The 23765-nt window shown below is 40.8% G+C and overlaps 2 protein-coding genes and 1 pseudogene across 11 annotated transcripts in view; 2 read left to right on the forward strand and 1 right to left on the reverse strand.

Moving 5' to 3' along the window:
* LOC145714515 (P2R1A-PPP2R2A-interacting phosphatase regulator 1-like) overlaps positions 1-23415 on the reverse strand; it is a 110968-nt gene extending 87553 nt beyond the window's left edge. For 5 of the 10 annotated variants that reach the window (XM_081794052.1, XM_081794053.1, XM_081794051.1 and 2 more), the window contains exons 1-4: positions 23332-23414; positions 22841-23027; positions 17038-17116; positions 14865-14951 (exon numbers count right to left, since the gene is read on the reverse strand). In XM_081794052.1, the coding sequence (XP_081650178.1) occupies positions 14865-14951; positions 17038-17116; positions 22841-22947 (273 nt within the window). In that variant the 5' untranslated portion in view covers positions 22948-23027; positions 23332-23414. The other 5 variants (XR_014136871.1, XM_081794054.1, XM_081794048.1 and 2 more) reach the window with 3 other exon arrangements.
* LOC145714514 (annexin A2 pseudogene) lies at positions 6688-7676 on the forward strand (annotated as a pseudogene).
* The window catches only part of PABIR2 (PABIR family member 2), a 208904-nt gene continuing 207452 nt past the window's right edge, over positions 22314-23765 (forward strand). The window contains exon 1 of the mRNA XM_081794060.1: positions 22314-22783. Within this exon, the coding sequence (XP_081650186.1) occupies positions 22758-22783 (26 nt within the window). The 5' untranslated portion in view covers positions 22314-22757. The remainder of the gene's footprint in view (positions 22784-23765) is intronic.

Genomic DNA, 23765 nt, shown 5'->3' on the forward strand with positions numbered 1-23765 from the left:
AAGAGGAAGCTGAGAGAAAGAGAGATAAAAAAAATCCAGGAGTATGAGGGGAAAATTAGAGAACTAAGTGATACACTAAAAAGAAATAATATACGCATAATTGGTATCCCAGAGGAGGAAGAGAGAGGGAAAGGTGCTGAAGGGGTACTTGAAGAAATTATAGCTGAGAACTTCCCTGAACTGGGGAAGGAAAAAGGCATTGAAATCCAAGAGGCACAGAGAACTCCCTTCAGACGTAACTTGAATCGATCTTCTGCACGACATATCATAGTGAGACTGGCAAAATACAAGGATAAAGAGAAAATCCTGAAAGCAGCAAGGGATAAACGTGCCCTCACATATAAAGGGAGACCTATAAGACTCGTGACTGATCTCTCTTTTGAAACTTGGCAGGCCAGAAAGGCTTGGCACTATCTTCAGTGTGCTAAACAGAAAAAATATGCAGCCGAGAATCCTTTATCCAGCAAGTCTGTCATTTAGAATAGAAGGAGAGATAAAGGTCTTCCCAAACAAACAAAAACTGAAGGACTTTGTCACCACTAAACCAGCCCTACAAGAGATCCTAAGGGGGACCCTGTGAGACAAAGTCCCAGAGACATCACTACAAGCATAAAACATACAGACATCACAATGACTCTAAACCCGTATCTTTCTATAATAACACTGGATGTAAACGGATTAAATGCGCCAACCAAAAGACATAGGGTATCAGAATGGATAAAAAAACAAGACCCATCTACTTGCTGTCTACAAGAGACTCATTTTAGATCTGAGGACACCTTTAGATTGAGAGTGAGGGGATGGAGAACTATTTATCATGCTACTGGAAGCCAAAAGAAAGCTGGAGTAGCCATACTTATATCAGACAAACTAGACTTTAAATTAAAGGCTGTAACAAGAGATGAAGAAGGGCATTATATAATAATTACAGGGTCTATCCATCAGGAAGAGCTAACAATTATAAATGTCTATGCGCCGAATACCGGAGCCCCCAGATATATAAAACAATTACTCATAAACATAAGCAACCTTATTGATAAGAATGTGGTCATTGCAGGGGACTTTAACACCCCACTTACAGAAATGGATAGATCATCTAGACACACGGTCAATAAAGAAACAAGGGCCCTGAATGATACATTGGATCAGATGGACTTGACAGATATATTTAGAACTCTGCATCCCAAAGCAACAGAATATACTTTCTTCTCGAGTGCACATGGAACATTCTCCAAGATAGATCCTATACTGGGTCACAAAACAGCCCTTCATAAGTTTAAAAGAATTGAAATTATACCATGCATACTTTCAGACCACAATGCTATGAAGCTTGAAATCAACCACAGGAAAAAGTCTGGAAAACCTCCAAAAGCATGGAGGTTAAAGAACACCCTACTAACGAATGAGTGGGTCAACCAGGCAATTAGAGAAGAAATTAAAAAATATATGGAAACAAACGAAAATGAAAATACAACAATCCAAACGCTTTGGGACGCAGCGAAGGCAGTCCTGAGAGGAAAATACATTGCAATCCAGGCCTATCTCAAGAAACAAGAAAAATCCCAAATACAAAATCTAACAGCACACCTAAAGGAAATAGAAGCAGAACAGCAAAGGCAGCCTAAACCCAGCAGAAGAAGAGAAATAATAAAGATCAGAGCAGAAATAAACAATATAGAATCTAAAAAAACTGTAGAGCAGATCAACGAAACCAAGAGTTGGTTTTTTGAAAAAATTAACAAAATTGACAAACCTCTAGCCAGGCTTCTCAAAAAGAAAAGGGAGATGAACCAAATAGATAAAATCATGAATGAAAATGGAATTATTACAACCAATCCCTCAGAGATACAAACAATTATCAGGGAATACTATGAAAAATTATATGCCAACAAATTGGACAACCTGGAAGAAATGGACAAGTTCCTAAACACCCACACTCTTCCAAAACTCAATCAGGAGGAAATAGAAAGCTTGAACAGACCCATAACCAGTGAAGAAATTGAATCGGTTATCAAAAATCTCCCAACAAATAAGAGTCCAGGACCAGATGGCTTCCCAGGGGAGTTCTACCAGACGTTTAAAGCAGAGATAATACCTATCCTTCTCAAGCTATTCCAAGAAATAGAAAGGGAAGGAAAACTTCCAGACTCATTCTATGAAGCCAGTATTACTTTGATTCCTAAACCAGACAGAGACCCAGTAAAAAAAGAGAAGTACAGGCCAATATCCCTGATGAATAGGGATGCAAAAATTCTCAATAAGATACTAGCAAATCGAATTCAACGGCATATAAAAAGAATTATTCACCATGATCAAGTGGGATTCATTCCTGGGATGCAGGGCTGGTTCAACATTCGCAAATCAATCAACGTGATACATCACATTAACAAAAAAAAAGAGAAGAACCATATGATCCTGTCAATCGATGCAGAAAAGGCCTTTGACAAAATCCAGCACCCTTTCTTAATAAAAACCCTTGAGATACGTAAAGATCATAAAAGCCATTTATGAAAAGCCCACAGCTAACATCATCCTCAACGGGGAAAAACTGAGAGCTTTTTCCCTGAGATCAGGAACACGACAGGGATGCCCACTCTCACCGCTGTTGTTTAACATAGTGCTGGAAGTTCTAGCTTCAGCAATCAGACAACAAAAGGAAATCAAAGGCATCAAAATTGGCAAAGATGAAGTCAAGCTTTCGCTTTTAGCAGATGACATGATATTATACATGGAAAATCCGACAGACTCCACCAAAAGTCTGCTAGAACTGATACATGAATTCAGCAAAGTTGCAGGATACAAAATCAATGTACAGAAATCAGTTGCATTCTTATACACTAACAATGAAGCAACAGAAAGACAAATAAAGAAACTGATCCCATTCACAATTGCACCAAGAAGCATAAAATACCTAGGAATAAATCTAACCAAAGATGTAAAAGATCTGTATGCTGAAAACTATAGAAAGCTTATGAAGGAAATTGAAGAAGATATAAAGAAATGGAAAGACATTCCCTGCTCATGGATTGGAAGAATAAATATTGTCAAAATGTCAATACTACCCAAAGCTATCTACACATTCAATGCAATCCCAATCAAAATTGTGCCAGCATTCTTCTCGAAACTAGAACAAGCAATCCTAAAATTCATATGGAACCACAAAAGGCCCCGAATAGCCAAAGTAATTTTGAAGAAGAAGACCAAAGCAGGAGGCATCACAATCCCAGACTTTAGCCTCTACTACAAAGCTGTCATCATCAAGACAGCATGGTATTGGCACAAAAACAGGCACATAGACCAATGGAATAGAATAGAAACCCCAGAACTAGACCCACAAACATATGGCCAACTCATCTTTGACAAAGCAGGAAAGAACATCCAATGGAAAAAAGACAGTCTCTTTAACAAATGGTGCTGGGAGAACTGGAAAGCAACAGGCAGAAGGTTGAAACTAGACCACTTTCTCACACCATTCACAAAAATAAACTCAAAATGGATAAAGGACCTGAATGTGAGACAGGAAACCATCAAAACCTTAGAGGAGAAAGCAGGAAAAGACCTCTCTGACCTCAGCCGTAGCAATCTCTTACTCGACTCTCACCCAAAGGCAAGGGAATTAAAAGCAAAAGTGAATTACTGGGACCTTATGAAGATAAAAAGCTTCTGCACAGCAAAGGAAACAATCAACAAAACTAAAAGGCAACCAACGGAATGGGAAAAGATATTTGCAAATGACATATCGGACAAAGGGCTAGTATCCAAAATCTATAAAGAGCTCACCAAACTCCACACCCGAAAAACAAATAACCCAGTGAAGAAATGGGCAGAAAACATGAATAGACACTTCTCTAAAGAAGACATCCAGATGGCCAACAGGCACATGAAAAGATGTTCAACGTCGCTCCTTATCAGGGAAATACAAATCAAAACCACACTCAGATATCACCTCACGCCAGTCAGAGTGGCCAAAATGAACAAATCAGGAGACTATAGATGCTGGAGAGGATGTGGAGAAACGGGAACCCTCTTGCACTGTTGGTGGGAATGCAAATTGGTGCAGCCGCTCTGGAAAGCAGTGTGGAGGTTCCTCAGAAAATTAAAAATGGACCTACCCTATGACCCAGCAATAGCACTGCTAGGAATTTATCCAAGGGATAGAGGAGTACTGATGCATAGGGGCACTTGTACCCCAATGTTGACAGCAGCACTCTCAACAATAGCCAAATTATGGAAAGAGCCTAAATGTCCATCAACTGATGAATGGATAAAGAAATTGTGGTTTATATACACAATGGAATACTACGTGGCAATGAGAAAAAATGAAATATGGCCTTTTGTAGCAACGTGGATGGAACTGGAGAGTGTGATGCTAAGTGAAATAAGCCATACAGAGAAAGACAGATACCATATGGTTTCACTCTTATGTGGATCCTGAGAAACGTAACAGAAACCCATGGGGGAGGGGAAGGAAAAAAAAAAAAAAAAGAGGTTAGAGTGGGAGAGAGCCAAAGCATAAGAGACTGTTAAAAACTGAGAACAAACTGAGGGTTGATGGGGGGTGGGAGGGAGGGTAGGATGGGTGATGGGTATTGAGGAGGGCACCTTTTGGGATGAGCACTGGGTGTTGTATGGAAACCAATTTGACAGTAAATTTCATATATTAAATAAATAAATAAATAAAAATAAAAAATAAAAAATAAAAAATAAATAAATAAATATTTGCCAATTAAAAAAAAAAAAGAAAATATTAAAACCAGTTTGCTTTTTCCTAATCATCTGCTGGACGGTGGAGGAAACAGCAAAGGTCGAGAAGTAAGAATAGAAAAGTGATGTGCAGTAACTGAAAATTCACTATATCTAAATTACATTTGACAGCCACAACTACTTCATTATAATAATTCACTGACAGACAAATAGGGCTAACCATTAAGTATTTCAATATTTACTGGGCCCTTATTAGGTTTAAGGAACTGCTTTTCTGCTCAGAGGGGAAGGAAAGATTAAAAGAAAAACTAATAAGTCATAGTTATTACACTCAGACACCTTCCAATCCAGACACGAAAGCAAATTATTATATGAGAGACAAGGAAATACGTGTGAGATAGAGGCAAAGCGGGGTGGGAATAGAAAGCAAAGATTAAGGGAATGGGCATAGGGAGTGGGAGACAGGAGACAGATAAGGCACAAGGTGGCATTTGAGTTGGGACTCATAGGACAAGGAGTTTGACAGCATAAGCAATAGAAAAGGGAAAGTATACAGCATGTTTTAGGAAATGTGTTTTAGGAAAGATTGTTAGTTTCGTGCGAGTGCAACACCAGGTATCTCTGGAGGGATGGAAGATTCCGAGGTCGAGAGGGCAAAGATGCTGGAAAGCCTTGAATGACACACTCAAAAAATTTGGACTGTGGCAAAATGATCTACTTTAGTATACACAGACGAGCAGATGATACCTAACAGCATTGTCTATTTAACTTTGGAAGAGACACACTCAGATATTCATCAGCCCGGAGCCTGGTTCACTCTCTATCCAGAGGATGGGTATAAAGAAGGAGGTATCGAAGAGCCCATGACTGCTGACCGGCCAGAAATTCAGACTAGCCTGTTCTAAGCATGTGCCACAGTTGACAGTTCAAGAAAATTCCTAATTCAAATCAATAAGGCTACTAGGTGACCCTTCTTGCCAAAGTCAGGAAACTTTTCTCCATGAAACTTGCATAAAAGGGATATGTTGGACATTTTATTATTATATGGAATAGTGTTATGAACAATGTAACAAGACTTTCTCTTTCAAGCACCTATTTGTATGAACTGTGATAATGGCAATAATACATGTGATATGCTTAACAGAACACCTGGCACATAGTATGTGCTCAGTAAATGGTGCCTATTACTACCACTACCACCATTATCACTACCATCATCAAATATTTCTAGAATTCAATGTTTAATAACATATCAACAACAACTGGGATTATATATGGTAGCTTTATAAGACTCAGATATATCTATTCCTTCCTACCCAGCATTCTTCATTGTTTTCCCCATGTGATCTTTTAACTAATTTATTTGTAATAGACTATTTTTTTAAACAGTTTTAGGTTCACAGCAAAACGGAGTGGAAGGTATAGAGATTTCCTCTCCTCTCACATAAGCATGGCTTCTCCCACCATCAAAATCTGAACGCAAGTGGTAAATTGTTGTAATAGCTGAACCTAAATTGACATATCACCACCACCCAAAGCTCCTAGTTTACATTAGGGTTCACTCTCCATGTTATACACCCTATGGACTTGGACATACATATAATGGCCCATATCCATCATTACAGTATTGGACTGAGTAGTTTCAATGCCCTAAAAACCCTCTGTGCACCACCTATTCATCCTGATCTTTTTTTTTCAACGGAAACTGACTCACTTTTTTCTCATGATAAAACAAGATATACTCAGTATCTTTATACTTTATCTTTATACTCAGTATAAAATATAATGGGAAAAAACCTAGCAACACCCACCATCCAGACATGACCATAGCAAATATCTCAGTGTTTATTTTTCCAGACCTGGATCCTACCACACATACTGTTTTGTGGTTTGGGTATTTTTTTTCTTTATAATTTAATATATTCTGGCTCTGCATCTGGGGATGCTCGCAGCTTTCAGCTCCTGGGCCAGCATCTTATCAGAATGTCTACTGTTCACGAAATTCTGCACAAACTCAGCTTGGAGGGTGACCCCTCTACAGTCCCCAAATGCACACAGGATGGTCAAAACATACACCAAGTGGATGCTGAGCAGAATCCTTTGAACAATGAAATGGCATCAAGACTAAAGGTGTGGATGAGGTCACTGCCATCAATATATTGACCAACCGCAGCAATGAGGAGAGACAGAATATTGCCTTCGCCTACCAGAGAAGGGCCAAAAAGGAATTTGCATCAGCATTGAACTCAGCCTCCACTGGCCACCTAGAGAAGGTGATTTGGGGCCTACTGAAAACACCTGCTCAGCATGAGGCTTCCAAGCTGAATGCCTCCCCCCATGAAGGTGCTGAGGACTGATGAGGACTCCCTCACTGAGATCATCTGCTCAAGGACCAATTAGCAGTCTACAAGGAAATGCACAAGACTGATCTGGAGAAGGACCTTCTTTCCAACACATCTGGTGACTTCTGCAAGCCCATGTTTGCCCTTGCAAAGGGTAGAGGAGCCGAGGATGGCTCATTGATTACGAACTGTTTGACCCTAGATGCCTATGATCTCTAATGCTGGGGTAAAGAGGAAAGAAACTGATGTTCTCAAGGGGATCAGAACCATGACCAAGCAAGTGTGTGTCACCTCCAGAAAGAATTTGAAAGGTACAAGAGCTACAGCCCTTATGATCAAGGAGTAGGTCAAAGGAGACCTGGAAAATGCTTTTCTGAACCTGGTCCAGTGTATTCAGAACAAGCCCCCCTATTTTGATGACTAATTGTGTGATTTCCTAAAGGGCAAGAGGGTTCATGATAAGGCCCTGATTAGAATCATGGGTGTCCACAAGTGAAGCAAGGGGACATGTTAAAAATTACGTCTGAATTCAAGAGAAAGCATGGCATGTCCCTGCACTACCACATCCAGGGAGACAGCAAGGGCAGCTACCAGAAGGTGCTGCTGTGCCTGTGTGGTGGAGCTGAATGAAGTATGAACATCCAGAAGTGGTGCTCCTGTGCTTCCAGTACCAGTTCTAGAAAATCAGCTTGCGACTAAAAGCCCCTTTGTGCCCATCCCTATGAGGATGACCTTAGCGCTGCCTCCCCACCCCGACCTTATTTTAGTTGCCTAAGCATTGCCTGGCATTTCCCCATTAGCCTCTCCTTGTATTGTATTTTTGTAAAAAAATGTTTACTTATTTGTTTTGAGAGAGAGAGAGCTAGCACTGTCAGTGCAGAGCCCAAAGTGGGGCTCAATCTCATGAATCAGGTGATCACAACCTGAGCCCAAATCAAGAGTTGGACACTTAACTGACTAAGCCACCCAGGCGCCTCTAGTCTCTCCTTTTAGTGAAAGAAATGAACAGTTCAAGGAGTTAGAAGTGAAATCTATGATGTGAAACACTTTGCCTCTTATATACTGTCTTATAAACAGGTGAATAAACTGCATTTTTACTGTCGAAATAAAATAAAAATAACCTAATATATTCCACATATCTTTCCATGTTAAAATTCACCTGCAATACCATTTTTATTATTATTTTTTTTTATTTAAAAAAAAATTTTTTTTAACGTTTATTTATTTTTGAGACAGAGAGAGACAGAGCATGAACAGAGGAGGAGCAGAGAGAGAGAGAGACACAGAATCGGAAGCAGGCTCCAGGCTCTGAGCCATCAGCCCAGAGCCCAATGCGGGGCTCGAACCCACGGACCGCGAGATCGTGACCTGAGCTGAAGTCGGACGCTTAACCGACTGAGCCACCCAGGCGCCCCGATTTTTTTTTTTAATTTTTAAGTAGGTTCCACAGCCAACGTGGGGCTTGAACTTATGACCCAGAGATCAAGAGTCACATGATCTATTGACTGAGCCAGCCAGGCACCCTACCAGCAACCCCGTTTTTATTGTTTTATTTTTCAAAGTCTATTTATTTTTTGAGAGACGGAGAGCGAGGGAGAGAGAGAATCCCAAGCAGGCTCTGTGTTGTTAGTGAGGAGCCCAACGCAGGGCTCGAACTCATGAACCATGAGATCATGACCTGAGCCCAAATCAAGAGTTGGATGCTTAACTGACTGAGCCACCCAGGCGACCCCTGCAATACCATTTTTAAAGGCTGAATATTATATGAATGTACCATAATAGGAAGCACCCATTATATGCCAGGCATGTCTTATTTCACTCAATTCTCACAACAACCCCTTACGTAGACATTATTATTGTCCCCGTTTTATTTTTAAAAATTTTAATGTGTATTAATTTTTTGAGACAGAGAGACAGAGCACAAGTCAGGGAGGGGCAGAGAGAGAGAGGGAGACACAGAATCCGAAGCAGGCTCCAGGCTCTGAGCTGTCAGCACAGAGCCTGATGCGGGGCTCAAGCTCACGAGCTGGCAGATCATGACCTGAGCCAAAGTCAGACGCTTAACCAACTAAGCCACCCAGGCACCCCAATATTGTCCCCATTTTAAACATTAGAAAAGTGAGGGGTGCCTGGGTGGCTCAGGTGTTTAAACTCCCGACTGTTGGTTTGGGCTCAGGTCATGATCTCATGGTTCATGGATTCAAGCCCCACGTCGGGCTCCATGCTGATGGTGAGGAACCTGCTTGGGATTCTCTCTCTCTCTCTCTCTCTCTCTCTCTCTGCTCCTCCCTTGCTTGATTTCTCTCTCAAAATAAATCAAGTTAAAAAAAAATTTTAAAGAAGATGAGAAAAGTGAGGGCCAGAGAAATTAGGCAACTTGCTCAAGTTCATACAGCTAGTAATTGCTAGAACTGGGATTCAAACTCAGATAATGAAGGCACATTCATTTAACCTATTCCCTTTTGTTGGACATGCATACTGTTGCCACATTTTTTTGCTTACTCTTATAAATAATGTTGTGATAATAACCTTTAAGCTAATCTTTGCACATATCCTTAATGAATTCTTTAGGAGAAATTCATAGAGATGGAATTTCTGGATCACAAGGCTGTTGATACACACTGCCAAACTGCCCTCCAGAAAGCTTATACAGATTTACTGTCTAGCAGTGTATGAGAACATCAATCTCCTCCTCTCTCTCCAACATTAGATATGATTACTAATTTAAAAAAACTGTATGCCCATTCTTAGAGAATACTATGAAAATAATCGACTCTCCAAAGCAAGCAGAAAATATTGTGATTTAGCCACAGTTTTGGATATTCTCCCCCAATGCTTCCCTTTATTAGCATTGATCACTGAGAAGCTGTTATACAGTGACATGCACCAAAACTGTATAGGTTTGCCCCTAAAAAAACCCCATCAAATACACACACGCACCCACACCCACCCCCCCAACACACACTTTGAACAAGCAGAATTTTAATACATTTAATTCATGCTACTGATTCTCATATTGTCATCATTCAAATGCCCAGAAAGGTAATATAAAATGTGAAACACTCAGGTTTATAAGATTTATAATCTAATTGGAAAAACACGCTAAGCTGAATGTAAATATATACATATGCTCTATATAAAGAAATTACGGTACTTGAGCTGCATTATGACGACATATTATTAAAAACAAAATAAGAGAATTGCATGGTGTGGCAAACTGTTCTGAACTATGAAAGACTTCCCGGAAGAGATTATTTTTAATTGATATCTAAGGGTTGGGAAGAAACTGGTTAGTTTCAGGTAAAGGCCTAGAATTTCCCATTGTGGGGTGCCTGGGTGGCTGGGTCGGTTAAGTGTCTGACTTTTGGTTTTGGCTCAGGCCTTGATCTTCTGTTTTGTGAGTTCAAGCCCTGCATTGGGCTCTGTGCTGACAGTGCAGAGCCTGCTTGGGATTCTCTCCCTCTCTCTCTGCCCCTCCCCTGCTTGCTTGTGCACACTTGCTCTCTCTTTCAAAATAAATAAATAAACTTAAAAAAATAAAATTTGTAAAAAAAAAAAAGAATTTCATATTGGAAAACTTTATCTAGGAAATCCTAAGAAGACTGCCTGACTGCAACTGAGGAGATCAACAGGAATGTAGTGTGAATGTCTCGGGAAGGTAGGATTTGAATCATTAGCCACAGGAAGGTTCTTACACTGGACAAAATGTGGACTGGACTTGGCTGATTCTTTTAGGAATGACATGGAAAATTAAATGGAGAAAAGAAGGCTTTTGGAAGAGAATCTCCCACAGGTTAAGTACTACAGGTGGTGTTTGCAAGGGAATTACCTTAGATAATTTTACTACACGAAACAAGGTACTAAAATAGAAATAAAGCATTTCCTGAGATCTCAATAAACCTCACTGGTATCTTTTGTATCAATTTCTCATTGTGCCTTTCTCTCACACTCTAGGGGGAAAAAGTCCTTGGGAGGAAGCAAGAGTATCAGCACCAAGGAATGATGTCATGGGGGTGGGGAGGAGGAGGGGCATTGGGGTGGGTGCTGGGTGAAGCTGATTCCCAAGCATTACCTCCAGTGAAGGAATTACGATAAGAAAGATCAAGCTCATTTCCATTTAAAAGAGAAACCACAGAAAATTAATATTGTAAAGACATCAAATTCTTTGGAAAGAATTTTAACTTGACTACAGTTGCTAATCTTAACCCATTTTCCTTCTGTAGTTACTAGAGATAAAGCACTTAAAAAATCCTGAACAAGAGTTGTGTGCTGTGTTTACGAATGCCTCTGCCTAGTTCCTGCAGTGACTGATTCTGAACATGAATTGAATGCAGGCTAGCAAGACCGAGCATAAAGCAGGGCCAGGAATGTATTATACACTCACTACTGGGTGGGCCATAAATTAAATTTAGTTTGTAGTTGCCAATGTGAAAAGCAAACCCTAATCAGACAAATATCAGTAGTCATGACATTAAAATGGACAAACTGCTCAAGAAAAGCACAATCATTTCCAAGAGGAAGATGAAATATTTCTCCTGCTCTGTTTTGAGAAGGTGGGGGTAGAGATGAGGAGATGTAGCTAAACCAAATTAAACAGGGGTGCCAGGAAGTGAATTCCTAGTGGAAGGGTGGGGAACAGGCATGCAAACCCTGGAGATACAGCGAAGGGATAATTTGGGGGGACGGCATGGTCCCCACAGTCAGAAGAAGGCCTCAGGGGGCACCTGGGTGGCTCAGTTGGTGAAGCATCTGACTCGATCTCAGCTCGGGTCTTGATCTTGGGGTTGTGAGTTTGGGCCCCAGATCGGGCTCCATGCTAGGCGTGGAGCCTACTTTAAAAGAAAAAAAGAGGGCCTCAAGTTTCTGATCATCAGAAGTGGGGTGGAGTGATTTTCTGAGAGTGGGGAGGAAAATATTGGCATTTAATTCAGAAAATAATTGTGAGACAGCAGATTTTTACAAGGTTTGGAAATATACATCTTTATCTGCATGTTAAAGGGCACCCATTGTTCTTCAATACCTTCTACCACTGCAATTTTTCCTAAAACACTTTCACCTTCACTGAAATACATGAAAAAATTTTTTTTTAATTTTTAAAAAATGTTTATTTATTTTTGAGACAATGCAAGAGACAGAGTGCAAGCAGCGGAGGGGCAGAGGGAGACACAGCCCTGTCTGAAGTGGGCTCCAGGCTCTGAGCTGTCAGCACAGAGCCCGACGTGGGGCTCGAACTCATGAACTGTGAGATCCTGACCTGAGCCGAAGTCGGACGCTTAACCGACTGAGCCACTCAGATGCCCCTGAGAAATTTTAATGGTGATAAAATACACATAAAACTTCCCATCTTAACCACTTTTAAATCTACAGTTCGATAGTGTTAAGTACATTCATATTGTTGTGCAACCAGTATCCAGAACTCTTTTCATCTTGCAAAAGCGAAACTCTATACCCATTAAATACTTTTCATTCCACCCTCCTCCTAGCCCCTGGCAGCCACCATTCTACTTTCTGTCTGTATGAACTTGGCTACTCTAGGTTCTTGCCACGCCAATTTTAAGGACAGTCCAGTATAGGGTAGGACCCTTAAACTTATGATTCATGTTATCACTCAATAATACATGTATTTTTTCAAGAATGATGTTTCTAATTTGTGATGTGATATATCAGCTAGAAATGAAAACACCTGGGGGCGCCTGGGTGGCTCAGTCGGTTGAGCGTCCAACTTCGGCTCAGGTCATGATCTCGCGGATCGTGAGTCCGAGCCCAGTGTCGGGCTCTGTGCTGACAGCTCGGAGCCTAGAGCCTGCTTCGGATTCTGTGTCCCCTTCTCTCTCCGCCCCACCCCTGCTTGTGCTCTGTCTCTCTCTTTCAAAAATGAATAAACATTACAAAAAATTTAAAAAAAGGAAATGAAAACACCTGTATTGTTGATGCTTTGTGAAAAGCAAATAGTATAGAAATGCTGTAAGTTAATAGTCTTCCTATAATTCCATGCTCCAGAAATAACTACTGATAGATTGACACATATCCTTCTCGACATCTGTAAATACATGCAAGCTCATGCTATACATAGGATTCTGAACCCTACGTCTAATTACTAGGTACAAAGTTTAGTGAGGCTGCTGAGGGTAGCAGAGTGGAAAGACGGAAGGAACCTGGGTGTCTGATGACATCACTGAGCCACTGAATTAACCAACCCTGGAAGCTCCTTTCCTTAAGACTTCTTGTTATTGGAGATAATAAATTCCCTTAGAGTTTAAGCTGCTTCTAACTGGATTTTGTTACTTCTGCCAAAAGCATCCCAACTATCTGTCATTCTCCTAGACAATTCGGCCTATCTATCCTGAAAGCAAGTATAAACCTACATAAGTCTCACAATAATAATGAAGTGCAGACTTTGAACAAAATAAAACCTCATGCATCATGCTGTTATAGCAAGTGAAACCAATAAGCCTTGAAACTCCTGTCATCAGGTAAGTGTAAATGACGTCAGTTGTGCCAAACACAACCTGTTATATAAGATGGTTTGTTTTAAAACACACATTATATTAAACTGAACGTTATGCAAATTAAAAGCCTAGAATTCCAAAGGAAAATTATGCATTTAAAAAAATGCCAGGTACATGTCTGTTCTATATATGTACCATTACTAATAAAACTAAAAAAATTAATAATATTTGTGGAGCACTTAGTATGTGTCAATGCTGTGCTGAGTGCTTTACACTGATTTTTTTTTTACATGCTGTGAGCATTTTCCCCCTTTAAACTATGTTAAAATACACATAACATAAAATTTACCATCTTAGCTGTGTGTAAATGTACCAGTTCAGTGGTGTCAAGTATATTCACATTGTTGTGCTACGTGCTGTTTCTCTTTTTCTTCCAGTTTTATGGATATATTTCACACTGATTAATGTACTCACTTCAACAAACCTATGAGGCAGATACGGTTACATTCCCATTTTACAGATGAGGAAATTAGCACATAGAAAGGGTAACGTGTACCCGAATAACCAAGCTAGTATATACGATGCCATTTGTAAGTCTTTTCTTCTCAGTCATTCTTCAACCCAATCCAATCTGGCTTCATTTCACCCCACCCCTCTCTCCATAGAATTTGCTTTCAAATACAAGCAATTCATTAATAATCTCCATTTTGGTAACTCAAAGGACATCCTTCAGTCTTTATAACTTAATACTTAAGTATTACTTAAGTACTTGCTCTCTGGCCACTCGATAGCATATAACTTAATACTTTTCCGTGTCTTTTCATGGTACTACTGGTGATCTTTAAAGCTGTTTCCTGTAGCCTCTTTTCTTCTTTTATACTTTCTGCATAGGTCATAGCATGCATTCCCAGAGCTTTAATTAACGATCCAGTGATGGTGCCTAAACATGTGTCTTTAGCTCAGATCTCTATCCTGGGCTTCAAACCGTTCCTTCAAACTGAGCTTCAAACTCAGTGGTACTGAGATCAGTACAACTAACATCTTCACTTAGAGATCCCAGAGAACTTCAAATTTAACATGTCCAACACTAAACTCGTCTTCCCTCCAAATCCATTCTTCTGCCAATGTTCCCTTCTTCTGTGGCCCCACCGACCCATCAACTGCCCAAGCCAGAGGCCTAGCAGTCATCCTTGCCTCCACCGTTGCCCACCCTCCACCAAATTTATCAACAATTGAGTCTACCTTTCAAATATCTCCCGAATCTCCTGCTCTCCTCCATGCTCACGGCCATGGCAGTAGCCAGGGTCACCGCAGCTGCCTCCTATCTGATCATCCTATATTTCCTTTTGCCCACTTCCAATCTACTTACCGCTTTGCAGCCAGGGTAGTCTTTCAAAGATGCAAATCTGGTCATGTCAGTCCCAGACTTAGAATTCTTCAGTGGCTTCACATTGACCTTAGAAGGACAAAGTGAAAAATCTTTAGCACGACTTGGAAGGCCCTACGAGATTGTGCACTAATCTATGTGTCCAATCAATGTCATCTCTCCCCACTTCATCCTTATTTCCACTTTAGCTAGAATGCACTTCTTTCAAATTCTCTACACACCATACTCCTTTTCATTTCCAGGCTTTTACACGTGTCATTTTTTACCTGGAGTACTGTCTGCTCCTATAGTCCATATCCCAAGCTAGCTAACTCCTACACATCAGTAAGATCTCAACTAAGAGAGGTCATTTCCTCCCTCAACCCCTCAAACTAGGTTAGATCTCTCTGGCAACTAGATCAGGGCTTAATACATAGGAGGTTCCTAAAAATATTTGTTGGCTTGGCTAAGTAGAAAAGAAGAGTGAATAGGTAGGGAGGGCTTTGATGGAGAAGCAAGCAGTCAATAAATATTGTTAAATGAATGAGTAAATAAATGAATGAGTAAAAGCAGGAAGATTTGTTTAACGAACAATTCTATTTTTTTCCTGGTATAATATTAGTGCATTGGGGGAAATAATATTGGACACCATTCTACAAAGAGGAAAATACCCAGTTGCAAGATCAGGAGGCATTATTTTAAAATGGGTTCCAAGCTATAACATTTCACTAAAAAATCACGTAAGAGAAATCTATGAACGACTATACGTCAACAAATTAGGTAATCTAGAAGAAATGGACAAATAAAAATCACATAAATTACCAAACAAACTCAAGAAAAAATAGGAAACCTCAATAGATCCGTAAACAAGTACAGAGATAGAATCTGTTTCAAAACCCTCCCAACAAAGAAAAGTCAGATATAGCTTCACTGGTGAATTTTACCAAACATTTAAAGAAGAATCAACACCAATCCTACTCAAACTCTTCCAAAAATAGAAGAGGAGGAACATTTCCTGACACATTCTATGAGATCAGCATTACCCTGATACCAAAGCCAGCAAAGACACTACAAGAAAAGAAAACTACAGACCAACATTGCGTATGAAGAATACAAATGGAAAAATTCTCAACAATAGCAAACCAAATCCAATAGTACATTAAAAGGATCATACAGCAAGACCAAGTGGGATTTATCCTAGGAATGCAAATGTGGTTCCATAAAAGAAAATCAATGTAACGCATCATGTTAAAAGAACAGAGGGGGGGAAAAACCACATGATTATTTCAATAGATGCAGGAAAAGCGTTTGAAACAATCCAATGCTTTGATGATAAAAATACTCAAGTACATAGGAATAGAAAGGAACCTCCCTAACATGATAGAGGGCATTTACCAAAACCTATAGGTAATATCATACTCAGTGATGAAAGACTGAAAGCCTTCAACCTGGAAAACAAGATAAGAGTGTGTGCTTTTTGAAACCAGAGAGAAGTGGTAGTTGAACAACACTGTAAATGCACTAAATGCCCCTGAATTGAATACTTTTCAATTAGTTAACTGTATATTATATGAATTTCACATCAATAAAGAGATTCATTTAGTAAATCATTTGTTCATTTTGGTTTACTGATCTACAAGCTATTACCTACATTTATAGGATAATTAGTTAAGTGAGAGTAATAATTTAGAGATTACATTTTAACACCATGAAAAACAAACTTTATTTTCAATTCAAGATAAATGTGAGATAAAAGTCAAACTAGAAGCCTAAAAACTATTCTTAAGAGAGCCTGCAAATTTTCCTCTCAAAATTAGAACATTCTTTTAAAAATTGGAAGCCAGATGGTCTTATACATAAGAACAAATCTCAATGTTAAATCCACATGGGATTTAAAAGTTAACTCTGCTGCAGCTGCAGCAAAGCAATCATAACTGTAGTCACCGTGTTTATTTTTCCTTCAGTGATGTTTAGAGCTGTTTCTCAAATTGGGAACTTGTTAGAAATACAAATTCTCAGGTCCCGCCCCAGATCTCCAGAATCAGAAACTCTGGGGTTGAGGGCCAGTAGTCTATTTTAATAAGCCTTCCAGATGCACACTCAAGTTTGAGAAGCACTAGTTAAAACCAACTGCACAAGTCTTGGCCAAGTGAGGCTGCTACAAGCATTTTCTTACCAGACATTGTTGGGTCATAAGCGTTGTGCTATTTCTTCTAGTTGTTAACGTGTCAGCTTGGAATACCTGTGAATTATCACTATGAAAAAAAGGAAAACATTTAAAATCCATTACAAAACTTTTTTTAAAGAATTAAGATTCCAGATACTTAAGAAACCATGCCATTAACGTAAATGGCTTCTTTGGGGAGCCAGTTGTGCAGGTGGATAAATTGCAATATGTGTGCATGTGCACACGCACAGCCTTAGTTGGCTGAGCCTAAACAAGTGTCCCTGTAAGGGAAGAAATTTTCAAGCATGCCACTTTACCTCTAGTCATGCTACCAAGAATAAGTATAATTTATTGTGGCCTTGGAAATGCATCATTTTCTGTGTAAACCTGTAACTGACTTAAATTTATGACTGAAGCTACCATGTGCGATACCAACTCCCTCTCGACTGTGAAGCTTTCACACGAACAAGAGGGATAACCGGTAGAGGTCGACAGAACTGAGATTTTCACAGATATCTTTTGTTTGATGAAAATGTTTTTAACGTAGTTGCACACACTCAAAACATTAAGAGGGTTCACGCAAATAATCCAGATTCCGGATTTCTAGCTTCTCTCGAAAACTCTGCAAGACGTGGCCACACCGGGCCACGTTCCCACATGGCAACCACAGGCTGAAGCCAAGCAACCGCTGCCTGCTGAAGATGGGGCTCGTCTTTCTCTGCGTCGATGGCGCCTCGGCCTTATTTGGGCTTGGGACCCTGAAAACATCTTCTCCTTTTTATGTCTTTTTTTTTAATTTTTAAAAATGTTTTTATTTATTTTTGAGACAGAGAGGGACAGAGCATGAGCAAGGGAGGGGCAGAGAGAGAGAGACACAGAATCCGAAGCAGGCTCCAGGCTCTGAGCTGTCAGCACAGAGCCCGACGCGGGGCCCGAACTCCCGGACTGTGAGATCATGACCTGAGCCGAAGTCGGACGCTCAACCGACGGAGCCACCCAGGTGCCCCTTTATGTCTTTTTTTAAAACTTTTTATTTTGAAGCAGTTGAAGACTCACAATAAGTTGCTAGACTACAGAGGGTTCCCGTGTACCTTTCACCCAGGTTTCCCCAAGGAGGATAAAAGTCACTGGTAACATTTCCTTCATTTTTGCCATATCCACTCGGGTGCCAAGTCTTTCAGGTTTTGCCTCTGTAGCTGCTCATAGGGCCATCTTATTCTTTTTAGGCTCCCTGCCAAAAACCAATTCAAAGCCTTTTTACTTTCCTGCGGACTTTGCAATAGTCTCATTTGTCACTTCACCTCAGTTTTGCCCCTGACACAATCTACCTAACAGACTACCAGGTCACCTTCCTGAAGGACAGCTTGCTCTCCTGCTCACAATATTCAGTAATTCTCTTCATTACCGTGGGCTGAATTTAATTACGTTCATTACTATAACATTCAAAGCCCTCCACACTTTAGCTCTAGACTTTTGGATGTGATGAACTAGTAAGATTTCAAAACAAAATCTTGGCACAAACGTACAGTTGCTACCAACTTTCTGTTGTGAAGTAAAGTCATCAAAAAAAAAAAAAAAAAAAATCCCAGGGGCGCCTGGGTGGCTCAGCAGGTTAAGCGTCTGACTTCGGTTCAGGTCATGATCTCCCAGCTCGTGAGTTCAAGCCCAGCACTGAGTTCAAGCTCAGTCCTGACAGCTTGGAGCCTGGAGCCTGGAGCCTGCTTCGGATTCCGTGTCTCCCTCTCTCTCTGCCCCTCCCCGCTTCATGCTCTGTCTCTCAAAAATGAATAAACATTAAAAATTTTTTTTTTAAATCCCACCATTTACCAACACCATCACTTCACTTACAAGAGGACATTTTTTTTTTGAGCCTGCGTGAGAGTGGGGGAGAGGTGCAAAGGGCAGAGGGATGGAGGAGAGAAGGAGAGAGGGAGAAAGGAAGACTGAGAGAGAAAAAGAGAGAGAGAGAGAGAGAGAGAGAGAGAGAGAGAGAGAGAGAGAATCTTCAGCAGGCTCGAGGCTCAGCATATTCTTGGAATGCTGTCCCAGCTCTCCAGCTCCCCTCTTCCCATCTGTATCCTATCGATCCATCAGAATCCATCTCATATGCCTCGTCTCCAAGAACATTTTCCTTATCCCTCAATCCTACTGTCATTTCTCACTCCCTTCTTTGCATCTCCCTAGCACTTTCTTTCCCTCCCTAAGCACAGATCTTAGTCTATCATATATTTAAATCCTTTGATTATTTATTTTCCCTATTAAATTAAAAGCTTACTGAGTTGTAATACATCTTTGCAGCATAGTAATTTGTATATAACAGGTAGTAACTCAATATTTTATGAGGGGATATGTGGTATGGGTCTAATGTTTACTTCCTTTTCCAATCATTTTTCTCTATGAGAACAGGAAAATATTCTAGCAGTCACAAGAAAGCTGGAGGGACACTAATGGGTTACATATTTGCACTCTTGTATGTGAGGGTAATTCTTAAGGCTGGCAATTATATTCTCCCCTAAATTTTTGTCACTCAATTTTAATACGACTATAACTGAAAGAAATCATTGAGGAAGCATAGATTTCAATAGGTAGGAGTCACTCAACATGAATTCATAAAATCCTAGGTGATACCTACAACTGAGTTAAGTGCTACAACTTAAAGTAAAGACACTATAACTAGATACAGGTTCAATGCACCACATCAGATGAGCAATAAGCAGCTCTGTCTAAATATCTAAGCTACAAGATGTTTATGCTAGTTATATCCCCAAAGCAATCATTCACTACAGCCACTATTGTCTTTCCAGGTTTGTACGAATTTAATAAGCCAGATAGTTGGCAAATTTCTTCTGCAAAGGGCCAGACAGTAAATATTTTGGGCTTTGTGGGACATACAATCTCTGTGGCAGCTACTCTGTCATTGTAGTAGGAAAGTGGCCATGGGCAACAAGTAGGCAAATGGGCATAGCTATGTTCCAATAAAACTTTATTTACAAAACCAAATGGCAGGCTGGATTTGGCCCACAGGTAGTAGTTTGACTTTCAAACAGTTTAAATGCAGGGCCAGACTAGAGGTATTTACAGGGGGAAGGCACTGGCAGAAATCCCAGAACTTACTAATACTCAAAGGGCCAGAGAAGTAAAAGGAAAAAAAAAACTACCTTTAAATAAGGTTATTGACACCAGTAGTGAAGTCAGACAAGTAGATGGCTAAAGGGTATAAAGAACCAAGAGGTTCAAAAGTTTTGACAACAGTATTTTTGATTTTTAAAAAAATTTTTTAATGTTTTTATTCATTTTTGAGACAGAGAGAGACAGAGAGCAAGCAGGGGAGGGGCAGAGAGAGAAGGAGACACAGACTGGGAAGCAGGCTCCAGGCTCTGAGCTGTCAGAACAGAGCCTGACACTGGGTTCGAACTCATGGACGGTGAGATCATGACCTGAGCCAAAGTTGGACACCCAACCGACTGAGCCACCCAGGCTCAGTATTTTTACTGAGCCACCCAGGCGCCCCTGACATCAGTATTTTTATTAATACGAGATGTACACAAAACAGTGCAGGAACTTTTTTGAAAAAAAACCAGTAATTCTTATATTAAAGAGTTAATATTTAAGGAACAAATTCTGCGAATACTGGTGCAAGAGATTGTGTTCATACACAGGAAGCATCAAGCAAAATTGGAAAATTACTTGAAAGAAGTGCAACAATATTTAATGAGCAGTGAAAGAGGCAAGACAACAAGTATTAGAAGCTCAATTTAGTGAGAAAGCGAGGGAAGTGAGCAGTGTACATATACAACCAAACAGAATGGAGGTGAACTTGAATTCTAGTGTAATTCTACTCCAAATTGTTTTCCCTGCCGTGTCACTTTCCTGACCATGCTCTAAACTGGCCATAACAGCACAAAATCTGCCCTCAGGAGATCATTTGGCCAAGTTCCCTGACATCAGGCATGTCACATATCATCTTCGGGTTACTTCTTTATGACACATGAGAGTCCCTGGACTTGGTCCACCTTGTGGTTTCTTTATCTTTAACTCCTCGTAGATAAATAGGTAAACTGATTCTCACCTTTCTGTACCAATTTCGCTTCATGCATCAGGAGCTTAAGCTACAGAATTTGACACTGTAAGCATGCTCTAATATGATAAAAATAAAAACTTTAAATCCTTCGCAGAACAAAACAAAGCATGAAGGGATAACTGCGATCACTCTCCTTGTTTCTAGGACTGCTTGCAACTTGTTTTTCATTTCATAAAGGCTTCCAGTAAAACCAACATTCTCCTCAAGTGCTTTCTTCTAGCAGAGTGGGTCCACAGCAATTCATTTTTTCATACAATAGGATTAGGGTCTATCCTGAATTTATAGAATGTTCTCGTTTTCAGCTCAACATGCACAGCTGCCTCCCCTTTATTTTTCTATCTGCCTATTAAAAAAGATAATGCATTATTTTTTTGATTAATCTTAGTTTGCATTTCCTTTTGGAACAGTATATTCTCCTTTGCCTCAAATGACCAGAAAGCTGTATTTGGTTAGTTAATGAGCTTAGAAGTTGATTAGTAGTGGACAAAACACTAGCTTAGGAGTCAGGAGACACAGGTTCCTAGTACTGGCCCTACTACGTCATTTTAGAGACTTATGGGCCTCGGTTTCCTCATACATTAAATAAGGAGGGTATATCTGGTCTCTGAGTTCACTTCTAACTGTTGTGATTTATACCTATCAATTAGTATGATGCTAGCAAAAACGAGGAACAAAGTTACTAACACAGGAAGTGAATGAATTTTTCAAACATTTTTACAATACTGATAAAACTTTATGATACTATGATGTGAGATCCAAGATCTCACTTTCAAACCCTATTTTAAGAAATTATAAGCTTGTGCCATGCCAGATAGTGGATATGTGCAGGAAAAACAGTTAACCATCAGGACAGTGTTTCTAAATCTTATGTTTTCCATTATCAGTCCTCAAAGGTGTCTTCCCTCCCCCTTTTTTTAGAGAGGGTAGGGGCAGAGGGAAAGGGAGAGAGAGAATCTTAAGCAGGCTCCATGAGATCATGACCTGAGATGAAATCAAGATTCGGATGCTTAACCGACTGAGCCACTCGGGCGCCCCTCTAAGGAGCCCTTTTTTTTTTTTTTTTTTACATTTTCCCTCCAATTACTCCCTCTTGAAAATTCACACAAAATTTTTGTATGTATAGCTGTGGTTTGTACATAAAAAGGCAAGATGTTTTTCACCACCCTCCCCCCAAGAACGAAGTTGGGGGCAGTACCGGCCATTGAGGATGCAACATTTAGGAGATCAAGTTTCTCTGGTACCTAAACTTTTTGTTCAAATAAAAACTAGGTGTAAAAAAAGGTCCAAGCTTAGTTGCTTGGCAACCTTTTATGATGGCTGGAGGTGAAGGTCAGAGGTGACAAAGCAGCTGAGAGAATGACAAAAAATTAGTCATTACAGAAGATCTGGAGGCAAAGGGTGGGGAACACTCAGTTTCTTCAAAGGAGTGGGTAAGAGATGGGGTGAAGTTAGAAAAAGTCCTGCTCCACACCAATAGGTTGCTGCTTTTGGGTCCCTGTGGACTGTCAGAAGAGCACGTTCAGGTTCACGTGTGTCAACCTCAGGGTAGGTGTGCGCTCTCCCTTCGGCCAGCCCAACCCACTCCTCCCCAAGGCTGAGTGTGAGATCTCCAGACAACAGGAACACGGGAGATAGCTGCAGAAGCTCGATGAAGAAAGGGATGGGAATGCTATCGTAAGTCACTGTCCCCAACTCCTGCCACCCACCCCCTGCTATCTCAAGCCTGCTCACCCAAGCCCACTGATCAAAGGGGCGCTGTTGGATCGTTTCAGCGAGTCGTCTGTTGTGGCTGAACTCGGCAGCAGCTCCGAGTCTAGGTCCATTTTCTCTTGTGCCATGTCCACGTCGAGGAAGAAGCTACTGCTTGGTCCGAACTTCGCAAGGTTTTCTGGCTCCCATTCACATAAGGACAAGTCAACTGGTTGAGGAGAGCAGGGAGGGAGGAAAAGGGGAAAAAGAGAGGAAGCACCACCTTTAGACCAGTGCTCACCTTTGCAGCCCTACCATCCCTAATACCAGTGGGCACAAAGCGTGGCAAGACTGGCTCGGACCCTCGGACCCCCCACAAGCTCCGGGTCCCTAACGCTGAGAAGATACTCCACCTCCAAGTCTATAATGAAAGTGGGGAATTTATCTTAGTCACCTCCACAACTGTTCGCCCTTATTTCCCTCGGCCAAGGAAACCCCAGGGGACCCTTTCCGGCCCAAGCAAAAACTACAACCTGTCGCCTCCGAGAATCAGTTGGGTGCCGCCCCTCCGCACATGCGCCGGACGCGCGGCCCGCCGACGCACACTTATTACGCAAGCAATGAAGGTTAATGAGGGCGCTTTCGCCAGCCTTGCGGGGGCGGGGGGGCGCACGCGCAGTCAGAGCCGCTTTTTTTACCCTTAGCCGGGTTCTCTCTTCTCTCTTCCTAGGGGTGATTCACCGTGGTTGTTCCTCCGCTCCCATGTGAACCGCGGGATGGTTTCGCTGACCGTTATTTAGGAAAGAAAGGGTGGGGAGGAGTAAGGGGTACGGGAGCGCCGTCTTTTCTGCTGTGTCTAAAATAATATTGTTTTCTCAGATTTGATTAGCCAATTATCCCCTTATAATTGAGACCTACAAGCTTGTTACCTCTGTCCTGTTATAGCCAACACTACACATTTGTAGTT

This window comes from Panthera onca, chromosome X (genome assembly GCF_046562875.1).
Source record: "Panthera onca isolate mPanOnc1 chromosome X, mPanOnc1 haplotype 2, whole genome shotgun sequence".
Taxonomy (NCBI): Eukaryota; Metazoa; Chordata; class Mammalia; order Carnivora; family Felidae; genus Panthera; species Panthera onca.